The following is an 11,868-nucleotide window of genomic DNA, read 5'->3' as shown; positions in this document are numbered from 1 at the left end:
GACTTGTTCTCTGAAATTCGATTTAAAAAAATGTGTCCATTAACAGACTGAACACGTTATTACCGTTTCGTTTCTTTAGACCTCAAAAGTATGAAAATTATCCAATGCACGGCTACCGTATTAAAGCTAACCACTCTTCCAGTTCGAACATTTACACCCAATAGTTAATGAAAATAAACCAAATTCCGCTTCTGATCTATACACATGTACAATTTCACTAGCTTATCAGGTTTCATATATTGCGATCAAAATCTCTTATATCTATACCGATAGCAACATTTATGATTGTATTTTTTTTAAAAAAGTGGACGATGGTGAAATGTGACATCAAACTTGTAGGCTACTTTTCTATCGTTAATCGATGTTCATATAGGCTTGCCGTAGACAAATATTTTTTAAAAAATCTTCTGTATATGGAATGCTAACTTTTAAGTTCGAAAAGATAGATTGACCTCGATTTTGTTAAATGAAAACATGCAAACTTACCCGAAATTGCAATTAAAATGGCCGGATAAACTTTTCTCAGATAATATGCTTGCACCGTACTTCCTACAGTTAAAGAACCTTCCTTGATGCAGGTTTCTTTCAAGACAGACCAGTTGTTTTCTTGTGTCCAGTAAACAAGGATGCTGCGACTGCTTGCCATCTTTTTTTTTTTGTTGTGTGTGGGGGTTTTTGTTTCACACGTGCGGTTTATCGGCAATGCGCATGCTCAACAATTGTCCGTTTTTGTTTCTTTTATTAGTAAACAATATATAGTAGTTATTTATGAAGTTCCAAAACAAAGAAATATATTTATCTACAAACATCGTTTAATCTTAAAGAAAACAGCATCGACATTTTGCACGAAATAAAATATTATATCAACTAACCAATCGCTTGCTTACAATCTTCGCGCGCTTTCTGCGACGGAGGATGGTAACTGATAGATGTCTGCTTGGACCCGAGTCTGCGGTACCAGAAAAAATGGCAGCCTTACGAAAACAAATGTCAATGTTCTGCGACATTTATACTTCACCAACCAGTGGAAGGATACTTTGAAGGTTCAGATACAATCGGGGTATGTTAATATGTTTAAAAATAAATAACTCTTCTTCTAAACCAGTTCAGCACGGTAACTTTTATCTGTAATGGTTATATATATATATTCAAGACCAAGGTCACTGGAAGTGATGCATTGCGGGAAATTTGAGCCGCCATATTTGACTGAACTGTATATTCGAGGCAAGTTTATTTATTGTTTTGAGTTTTTATACAAAAATACACGGTGCACCACCAAAGTCAGCAAGTTCTCAAAGTATTGTTATTTTATTTGGTTAGTTAAAATTTCAGTGATTTTGTTTGATACTGAACAATTCGCTGTAAAATATCATTGTAACTTTGTAGAAAAAGGAATTTTATGCATAACTTTATAACATAATACCTCTATTCCGGTAAAATTTGAACTAGGTGCAGTAATTTCATATTTCTATTTCAGTTCAATCCAGTATGGCGACCAAACAAACCAGTTACAGTGAAATAGTTGTAAACGGTCGAAAGAAGTATCAGTGTTTGATTTGCACAAGGATAGTGGGCAGTAAACATAACATCTTACATCATTTAAGTGGAGTACACAGTTTATGTGAGTAGAAATGTTTTTACATATTTAAAAATATAAAATTTTTGGGGAAAAAATTATGTCTTAGCACATAATATATGCTATATATGGCAAATAGTTGTAATGATGGAGGTAGACCTCAGACAACTTAACACTAGCTTCCATTTGTGGCACAAGTAACAAGCAAACATTCTTACAAAATCTGAGGACTAAACCCACAATCACAGCATTGAGACTTGTCAGTCACTCTTCAGACAGTTTTTAATCACTACACCACAGAGAACTATAAAAAATACATTGAATGTATTGCATCCTTATTCAAAATTCCACTTTAGATCATGATCACAAGAAATGAAACTATTACTAAATAAAATGATGATTCATGTAAAAGCTTTGATTAGACTTGTGTATTATCACTGCCTTTCCATTTCATTTTGCCATCACTTGCTTTGTTTTGTTAAGTTGGTGTCTTAGTATTTCTCATTTTTTATATAGCTCCAGTCAAACGAATCTACAAACTGCATGTTTTTGACAAGTCAGTCAAAGTTCCTGTGCGTACAGCTTATCGATGGAAGACAAGTCAGTCAAAGGATATGGCTACACGCTGCAATGAATCTGATAATATGCCATTAGATTGTAAGTGCACAGAGTGTTGTAAAAAGCATATACCCATGATTTTAGTCATGAAATAATGCTAAATCATAAATTCTTCTTTGAAGCGGCACTAGCCAGAAGTAAAGTATATGGTAACATAAGCAAAAACTATGATTGTTTTTTATAGATCAACTTCATAATCATTAACTGATGAATATTGCCATATTTGTGATCTTGTTTAAAACAAGTTCAGATTTCACCTAAAAGTTATTTATGTCTGCCTCAATTAAGTAGTTTATTTTTAGGAAAATTTTATTTTTACAACAGCCACCAGTGGTTATCAGAATAAATTGCTGAATGAAACAATAAAAACATTATCATTTTATGAAATGAAAACAGTATCACAGACTTAGTGTATATTATTATACTGTTCATTGTTTACCCTCCCTAACATTCATATTTAAATTTATTATAACTTGCAAACTTTTCTCACTAAGGAAAATGGCTAGTTGTATTCCGAAAGTCAGACTTTAGCTCACAAAATGTTACTTTATTTTAATCCTAATGCTGAAATCATACCAAGTGTAAACAACATTGCTTAAAGTTGTCTTATTTTTCAGATGATGATAAGAATGCATCATCTTCAGAAAGAAGTCTAACCTATCCTACAGCTGGATCCTCAATAATCCCAGATGATGTAGCTGCCGATGTATGCTACACAGATAATGATACATGTAGCTCTGTATCAACATGCAATTCAAATGAAAGCGAGGTCACATCTGTACTATCAGACTCAAATGACTCTATAATATCGGAAACCTCTTCAGATGTTGAATCTTCTGATAATTTTTCTGATGTGGAGACCAGCAGTAAAGAAGATGCAAATTCATTAGGAAGAGACAGCAATGATGAAGTGAAAAAGATGCAACCACAGCCTCTCTCAGAAAATGAAGTGCAAGCCTTAAAAATTCTTTCCCTCTTTCAAAGACATAATTTAACAACCAGTGCCTGTAAAGACATTCTTCAAACTATGAAAAGTGTGTTCCCTAATTCCAAATGTGTTGATGTCCTAGACTTGGATTATATATATTCTTTAGTTGATATCCACCCAATTAAAGAAATACACTATTGTGACACATGTGACGAGGTATTTCCAAACAACTTGGATGAATTTAGATGTAGCTTGGAAAATTGTGGAGGCTTTCGTTACAAAGGAAGATTGTTGGATCAACAAAAAAAGGATCGACAACCGAGGAAAAGTTTTATACTGGCTGATACCAAAAAACAGTTGAAACATCTACTTGAGACACCAGGTATAAATAAGTTTATGCTTGTATATTTAGAATCCTTAACTGAAGAACTGTGACTACTTTTACATAGTTCTAAGGGAAAATTTATTGAGGAGCATTGCACATTTCTTGTTTGATAGGGCAATATCATGTATTGTTTGCACTTAATAAGGTTAATACCGACAAAATTAGTTAAGCAAATCTTATGTTCAAATAAGGCATATACATTAAATGTAGCTCTATTTTGTTGAAGAACAATTACCTGTAAATATAATCTTCAACTGAAGTAATTCTATTTCTTGTCTTTTCCAGGTATTTCGAAAGAAATTGAAAATTGTAAGGCAGCACTTGAGGACAGAAAAAGCTCTAGAATTTTGACAGACATAACTGATGGGTTTGCGTACAGAGATATGCTGAATGAAGATGGTTTTCTACATCATCCATACAGCTTAAGTGCCATCATCAATACAGATGGAGTAAATCTGTATTCATCCTCGAAAATAGAATTGTGGCCACTTTTTATGGCTATAAATGAGTTGAGTCCCAAAGCAAGATTTTCGAGGGATAACATGTTATTGGTTGGGATATGGCAAGGAAAGGGAAAACCCCCTTTTAAACAGTATATGGCAAGTTTCAGTGAAGAAATGAATAGTTTGTACAATGAAGGGGTTGAAGTTAATTGGGACAACAAATTAATTGTTGCAAAAGTTGCTGTTATTTGTGGTGTATTTGATCTACCAGCTAAAGCAGGTATTCTAAATATGACATATTTTAATGGGACGGAGGCATGCATTACCTGTGAAGAGCCTGGTATTGTTGTAAAACAAGGAAAAGGAACATCGCGATGTTATCCTCACAGGACTGTTGAAACACAGTATCCACTACGAAATAATCAGGAAGTTTTGCAAAACATGCAAAATGCAACAACGACAAAACGGATTAAAGGTTTTAAGGGCTTGTCTGGTCTTGCATTTCTTCAGTCCTTTGACCTGGTTAAAGGTGTAGTACCAGATTACATGCATGGGATTTTATTAGGTATAACAAATACATTATTGAGCAAATGGTTCTCACCAACACAAAGTGGTAAGAATTATTTTATTGGAAAACATATTAAAACTGTTTCCAAAAGACTTCAGAATATTCAACCTCCAATCAGTATTGAGAGATTACCCCGTGATTTGGAAAAACATTATGCAAACCTAAAAGCTACAGAATTGCAAGCATGGTTGTTGTTTTATGCACTCCCATGTTTAGATGGAATACTACCAGAAGTTTATCTGAAACATTTTGCATATCTATCAGAAGCTGTGTATATTCTTCTTGGAGACAATATATTGCCAGGACAATTGGACAGAGCAGCTGTTCTTTTTGACAAGTTTTACTCTTCCTTTGCTGATTTATATGGTCAAGGATCAAGTGGTCTCAATGTCCATAATGCTTGTATTCATTTGGTTTGGTATGTAAAGCTGTGGGGACCAATGTGGGCATGGAGCTGTTTCCCATTTGAGGATAATAATGCAATGTTGCTACAGTCTGTACATGGAACGGGTAATGTTACGAAGCAAGTAATGAAGTACAAACAAGCAGTGTCAAGTTTGCGCAGAAAGGGTGTTTATTCAGCATCAACAACACTCTGGAAAAAGACTGCTGAAGCTGCAACTTGTGATATATCAGGGAAGGTGAAATATTTTAGAGACGGTGAAGTGACAGATGAAGTTTTGGCTACATTAAATTTAGACTGTCCTATGGATTTGAGAAAGGTTGACAGAATTAGCATAGGTAGCAAACAATTCTGCTCTTCACAGTACTTGAGAATGCAGAGAAGAGTCTGTAATGTTGTGCTATATAACCAAAGCAAAATTGGACGTGTTAAATATTTTGTATACAATACATCAAATAAGACTGTACATGCAGTTTTGATAAAATATGATGCTGCAAAAACAAAACTTTCACAACTACCAGCTGGAAAACACCTGTTAGCAGTTAAAGCTATGTTGACAATAGATGTGGTACCTGCTGAAGAGTTGATCGACACTTTAGTTTACATAAATGTCAGTCCCTCTTCATCACCTGAAGCAGAAGCATATGTTGCAGTGATGCCAAACTGTCATGGACATGCCATTTTCAAATGATTCTAGCATCAGTAATGTTGACTGAATATACTTGTACTTTATGGGGACTGAATGGGATGCAAATGTCAACACTTTAAACATGTTGTACTGGTTACTTTTATGTAAAATGATAATTTACAATTATTTACTCACATCAAACTTAGAATCCATAGCCTTACTCTTATTGAATAGATCATTTTGGTTCCTCTTTAGCATGTTTGACTACAATACAAACAATACACCATCCATCGAGGAACAGCACAGACATGGAATTTTACGCACCTTTTCCCCACCTTTACAACAATCCTAATTGAAGTTTTTTTTACTTTTGGAAGGAAATTAAAGGTCTTTATCACAATTTTTGCCCAAAAGTAACAAAATTTCACTTAGGTAAAGATGAAAATGAGATGCACACAAATCCAAAACTTGGCTGGGCTGTTCCTTGATAACAAGTCTAAAAAGTATATACAGAATAATTAGGCCATGTACTGAAACATGAATATATTTAGAATAATACATAATGTATTTAAGAATATGGTACAATGCACTTCCAGTGTGTTCATTTGGACATAATTTGTTGTGAAATAGGTTGATGTATGTAAGCTTGTACTGCTAATCTTCAATCACATTTAATTTCAACAGATTAAATCACATTTTGCAGATATCTTCAATTCTTGGAACTTAAAAAATTAGTTACTATTTTGTTCATCGCCTTTTTTAAGAAAATGCAATCAAAATTCTCAAATTTAATTCTTCATAAACTGGATTGCTTCAAGGACAGTTGATGAACTACAAGTATGCATAACAAGTTTCTAAAATTGTAATTTGTTTGCCTATTTGGTTCAGTACTTAACAGTTCATGTACTATTATAAGTTCAAGAACTTAAATTTCATGAACTGATATTCATGAACAGTTCATGAACTAAGGAAAAGTTCAAGAACTTTAATTTCATGAACAGTTTGTGAATTTGGAGGAAAAGTTAAAGAACTTGAATTTCATGAACTGATGTTCATGAACAGTTCATGAACTCAGGGGAAAAGTTCAAGAACTTGAATTTCATGAACTGATGTTCATGAACAGTTCATGAACTCTAAAGAAAAGTTCAAGAACTTGAATTTCATGAACTGATGTTCATGAACAGTTCATGAATTAATTTGACTTTTCACAACCAGTTCATGAACAGTTCATGAAGTTCATGAAGCGTTCATGAACTTAAGAACTTTTTTTCGCTGGGGATCATCCTTATCAAGGAGTTGGAAAATGTATACTTTATTCAGAGCACATTACAATATATCATAATTCACTTGTAATGTTTCCTTTTTTACTTTTGTCAACAAAAATAAAATTAAAATAAAATGGTGATTTTTGTTTACAAATGAACAACTCACTTTCTCATTTACATGGGTGATATGTTTTGATATTGTTAAAATATATAGCAAACAATTTATCAGTAAATTGAAAATGTAAATTAATTTTTTTAAAATAGAAATTACACAAATTGTATCAGTTGGGTTCTCATAAATATGGTATTCAATTATTTTTTACATATGAGAATCTGTCATCTTGGTTAAAATTTTAGGCTATAGTTCAGGCACAAAGTCAGCAAACAAAAAATAGGTTCACCTATAGAATAAGCACACCTTATACTTTGTCAGTAAATTGGATAGAAAAAGAGAAGAAGTTTGGTTTTTGGTTTTGTTGGTTTTAATGGCACTTTTAGCACTTTATTGACTATATCATTCCCATAGTCCAGTCTAACCTAGCATGGCTGCCAGGTTGTGTCCTGGGGAAGGACACTTGCCATATGTACTCCCTTATAAGTCCCGTCAGACTGCAAACAACAAAGATCCTGATCTGCCATAGCATCATGTGCCTGCAGGTCAATGTCTATCTTGTTTTTCTGTGGATTACTTCTAACAAACTGCAAGGACCCAGATCATCTGGCACAGTATGCAAGAGTACACCTGGGTGTGTGCAGTTTGCAGTTGGAATTTTCTTATAAGCAGGTACATAAGTAGCTCCCATTTCCTTGGCATGTTATTGCCAGTAATGCATTAAAAGTATAAATCCAACCAAAAACAACAGCAGCAACAACAACCCTCTCAATAATGTTTCATTTTTTTCCCCCATTGTACAGACCTTGAGAGTACAAGGACCAATTTATGACAGAAATATACACCGAATGCTGTTTTTCATAATTTACAATGGATTGCATTTTGTAAAGTACACATTGCCTAAAGCATTACTGATTTTTTATATATACCAATCTTGCATAAATCCTGATCCAATAATTGTGTGGTTAAATAGATAATTTTTGGGTTAAAGGTATCAATCTGTGTGGAGGGGCATACATGTATAATTGAATTGAAGGTTACCACAGGTACAACATAAATAAGGTTCACTTTGCTAAATAACATATTAGGAAGTTGAAAATTACATCAGATCATGAATATATTAAATTTACCCGTGCAGGTCCTTTGTAAAGTCTCCAGTGGAAATGATCAGATCATAAATAAAGCTATGGTGAGATTTTTTAGGTCATGCTGAGGTACACAGGTACATTAGATGTAAGGACGTAACTTACTTGAAATGCTGCTGATTTTACCACCTTCAGAATATAGGTAATACCATCTTTATTTGGTTATAAGATGAGTCCAACTGCAAACTGCACAAACCCTGATCTGTATACACATTATGCTTTGTCAGATTGGGATGTTGGTTGCTTGCAAGTTGACTCGACTTATAAGCAAGTATATATATATATATATATATATATATATATATATATATATATATATATATATATAGAGTACCTGTGCATTAGCATTTTGCTCACAAATTCTGTAGATATCTGTATTTATAAGACTTGTACTGTATATACTAATTTATAAGATGAGACCAACTGCAAACTGCACAGACCCAGATCTGCCATCACATAATCCACCTGCAGATCTGGATCTGTGCAGTTCGTTGGGAGTAATCAGTAGAACAAACAACATAGACACTGATCTGAGGTGTATTGTTATGGCAGATCAGGATCTTGGTTATTTGCAGTTTGATTCAACTTATAAGCAAGTACGTACGATAATACTCTTGGCACTTGCAATGCATACTGATCGACTTCATCATTGAAATTCTCATATAAGTTTTCTGTGTATATTTTCATGCAATTTTAAACATTATGAATTCATAGAATATGTAAATTGTTTGCATTAGATAAGCCACCCAAGTTAAATGGGCAGTTTTTGAGTTTTAAAAAAATTTCTTCACATCTACAAGAGACTGCATGTGAATAATGGCCATAAAAACACTAAAAAATATAATTTTAATGGATCTTCTCATTTGACTATAGTAGTTGTGGAAAATAAATAACAAATTTAATTAAGTATTAATTTAATTTTGAACAGAAAAGGAATTAGGAAGATAATCTATTGAAAATCTTGTATACTACATACATGTACCATACTATATTCTTGCTTATAAGTCGAATCCAGCTGCAGAGAAAAAATATTATGATCTGCCATTACATAATATGCCAGCAGATCAGAGTCTGTGTTGATTGATTTACTGATTACTCCTTACAAATTGCACAGACCCAGATATGGAGGCATATTACCTGATTGCAGGTCTGAGTCTGTGTTGTTTGCAGTTGGACACATCTTATAAGCAATTAAAGATGGTATTCAAAGTGTTTTTGATTGAGAAATCTGAAGAGAAAAATATTTGATTGTGGTTTATAGTGAGGTTTTCTTGCTCTTAATGTAGGCACTATTCTAGACTAGAAAATTGGGAAAGTGTTCCCTCTTCATTTAAAAAAAGGGTGAATATTCAGAATATGGAAGTGACTTGAGGAAGAAATAAAGGTAGTACTTGAAAGTATGATGCATGATTATGGTGCAGTCTGATAGCTTTGATTGGGCGTGATTTTCTAGAAATCAGCATCAATCCTCAGTCGTATATTCTAGAATAGACCTGATTTGGGGACCCTAGGCACTAAGGCAGATTTTAGTTTTATTATCTTGGATAAACATTAATACTCTTTGAGAAAAATGAAAATCTTGTACAGCTTTATGATTTTGTAATAATATAGGACATTGGAACATAAAGTTATTGGCATATTGTGCCTTAAAATAGGAAAGTTTTACTGAATAACCTAAGTTTATTATGGATTTATATTTGAGAGTTGTGTCAAATAAAAGAAATGGATATTAAATGTAGCCTGACATTCCAATTGATCTTTCATCAGATTGATAGGTAGATAGTCTTTGAAGGTATATTATTGTTTGAAGAAAGGAATCTTTAGTAATTAGGTACACAGCTAGTCCAATTGCAGAGATATTAATGTGTGGTGATATGTGTATTTTCATGATGTTTGGATGGTGATTAATTGCTTAATTAATTCATGCATTTGACCAATTAATTGCTTTCTTTATTAATTTTTTTCCGTTTTTTTCTTTGCAGTTACCTTTCGCGGTTTGACTGGCTCAGGTACTGTGCAGGTAATTGTGGAAGATGTCAATGACAATCCGCCAGTTTTCGAGCACAGTGGAATCTACACAGCACACATAAGAGAAAATCTGCCACCTTCTGCTGAGGTACTGAATGTCAGGGCCACCGATGCTGATGAAAGTGTTAATGCCCAGCTTATGTAAGTGTTAATACCAACTTATACAAGTTATGTAGCTTTATGTGTACACTTTACAACACCAGTTCATATATATATATATATATATATATATATATATATATATATATATATATATATATATATATATATATAAGTAAAAGAGAGAAACAAGTTGCTAAATATAGTCAGTTTTATTATACATGTTGAACTTTTCATAGAAATTTAGTTCCGTAGATACTTGTTTATATATCAAATCCAGCTGCAAACAATATATACCTTCATGTGCTATCAAATAATGTACCGGCAGATAAGTGTCTGTCTGTTGTCTATACTGATTACTCCTAATAAATTGCATAGATGCAGATCTATTGGATTGTTATGCGATGGCAGATCTTGGTCTGTGTATTTTATAGATGACTCAATTTATAATTTAGTACATACAGTACATACCTGAATACTTTTAAAATGTTTCACTTAACTCATTAATCCTGTGTGCCATATTTATGTGTCATGCATTTGTACCCTACTTCCAAGTCCTGATACTTCAACATTATTTAAGATACACCAGAGTGGGGTGGTATTGCACAAAATAAGACAGATGTAGTTCTGCAGTGATGCTTAATAATGTAAACTTTTTATGCGTTAGAAAATACTGCAAAAAATCCTTTTTTCAGACCCAGGTTTTTTTAAGGCCAAAAATTATCGCGTTTGGAACTGGAGTTTGTTTATGGAGTTTAGACTTTTGGGCTGAGAGATAAAACGAACCAGTCCAAACTGCACACAGATAGTTGAACATTTTTTAAGAAGTAGGATAAGTTTTAGATTGGGAGAAAATGTGACCAGAATATGAAAATCATGGGACCAATAAAAAAAAGTTTAAATTTTAACCTTCTGCACATGCACAAGTGAAATAGTCCATAAAAAAATTGTTTCTATACACATAAGCATCTGGATAAACAAAAATCTTTTGGAAGCAGATGTGTTTGGTTGGATGCATTCAGATGTAACCTTCAAAATGGATTTCTTACCCTCATTTCAGGTGAAAATAAAAAATAAATTCCATGTGTGAATGAGCCGGATTGCAGTTTGACTTAATCATAGCTTATCCGTAGCTTTTATCAAATTCAGAATTTCCTTTTTTACCCATCAATATTATATTGAAGTTGTATATTATGTTTATGCTGCAGTGTAAATATGCTTTTTGAAAATTATTTGTAAATTTTTAAAAAACCTAATGCAACCAAAAAGACTGCACAACAATCATTTCAGTGAATTTTAATACTAAGTTAGTACCATTATTTATCACATTGGTTTACTTATACTGACAGGCTTTGTTTTGTAAATCTTTAATGGGTCGCCAACCACTAAAAAGATCGATTTTACCTGTGTATTGTACTCGTTTTATGGCAATGTAACCATTGCATGTCAAAACTATTTTAAGCGATTAAGTTTGAAAATGTTAGATATAAATGAAGTTAGGTGTAATAAATATCCATTGAAGTGTCATAGTTAATTAAATTTTGGTCACCAGATACCTTATACAGGTGTACCCAGCAAATATGAGGCAACCTATTTATAATGCTGTTTATGAAAACCAAATTTCTAGGGCTTCTTTAAAAGAGTTATAATCATACATAAAAAGTAGGAAT

At 33.0% G+C, this 11,868-nt stretch overlaps 2 protein-coding genes across 3 annotated transcripts in view; both read left to right on the top strand.

Annotated features, from left to right (window-relative positions):
- The window catches only part of LOC149798271 (cadherin-related tumor suppressor-like), a 204,720-nt gene that overhangs the window by 140,330 nt on the left and 52,522 nt on the right, over window positions 1-11,868 (top strand). Inside the window, exon 7 of the mRNA XM_089963405.1 lies at window positions 10,054-10,240. Coding sequence (XP_089819531.1) covers window positions 10,054-10,240 — 187 coding nt within the window. The remainder of the gene's footprint in view (window positions 1-10,053; window positions 10,241-11,868) is intronic.
- LOC149798272 (uncharacterized) lies at window positions 930-6,183 on the top strand. Of its 2 annotated transcripts, XM_089963408.1 has the most exons (5): window positions 930-1,060; window positions 1,478-1,621; window positions 2,093-2,233; window positions 2,812-3,504; window positions 3,793-6,183. In XM_089963408.1, the coding sequence occupies exons 2-5, from the start codon at window positions 1,489-1,491 to the stop codon at window positions 5,610-5,612; spliced, it is 2,787 nt and encodes a 928-aa protein (XP_089819534.1). In that variant the 5' UTR covers window positions 930-1,060; window positions 1,478-1,488; the 3' UTR covers window positions 5,613-6,183. The 2 variants fall into 2 exon arrangements, with proteins under 2 accessions (XP_089819534.1, XP_089819533.1); XM_089963407.1 differs by lacking the exon at window positions 930-1,060 and having other exon boundaries at window positions 1,472-1,621; window positions 3,793-6,182.

This window comes from Sinohyriopsis cumingii, chromosome 6 (assembly GCF_028554795.1).
Source record: "Sinohyriopsis cumingii isolate HCF-2022 chromosome 6, ASM2855479v2, whole genome shotgun sequence".
NCBI classification, from domain to species: Eukaryota; Metazoa; Mollusca; class Bivalvia; order Unionida; family Unionidae; genus Sinohyriopsis; species Sinohyriopsis cumingii.
The sequence above is the reverse complement of the archived record's forward strand: the minus strand, read 5'-3'. Positions and strand labels throughout refer to the sequence as shown.

Coding starts and splice junctions, on each gene's coding strand:
- LOC149798272 (XM_089963408.1), top strand. CDS start 1,489: ATGGCGACCAAACAAACCAGTTACAGTGAAATAGTTGTAAACGGTCGA. Junction 1,622..2,092: donor AAGTGGAGTACACAGTTTAT/GTGAGTAGAAAT, acceptor TTTTTTATATAG/CTCCAGTCAAACGAATCTAC. Junction 2,234..2,811: donor TGATAATATGCCATTAGATT/GTAAGTGCACAG, acceptor CTTATTTTTCAG/ATGATGATAAGAATGCATCA.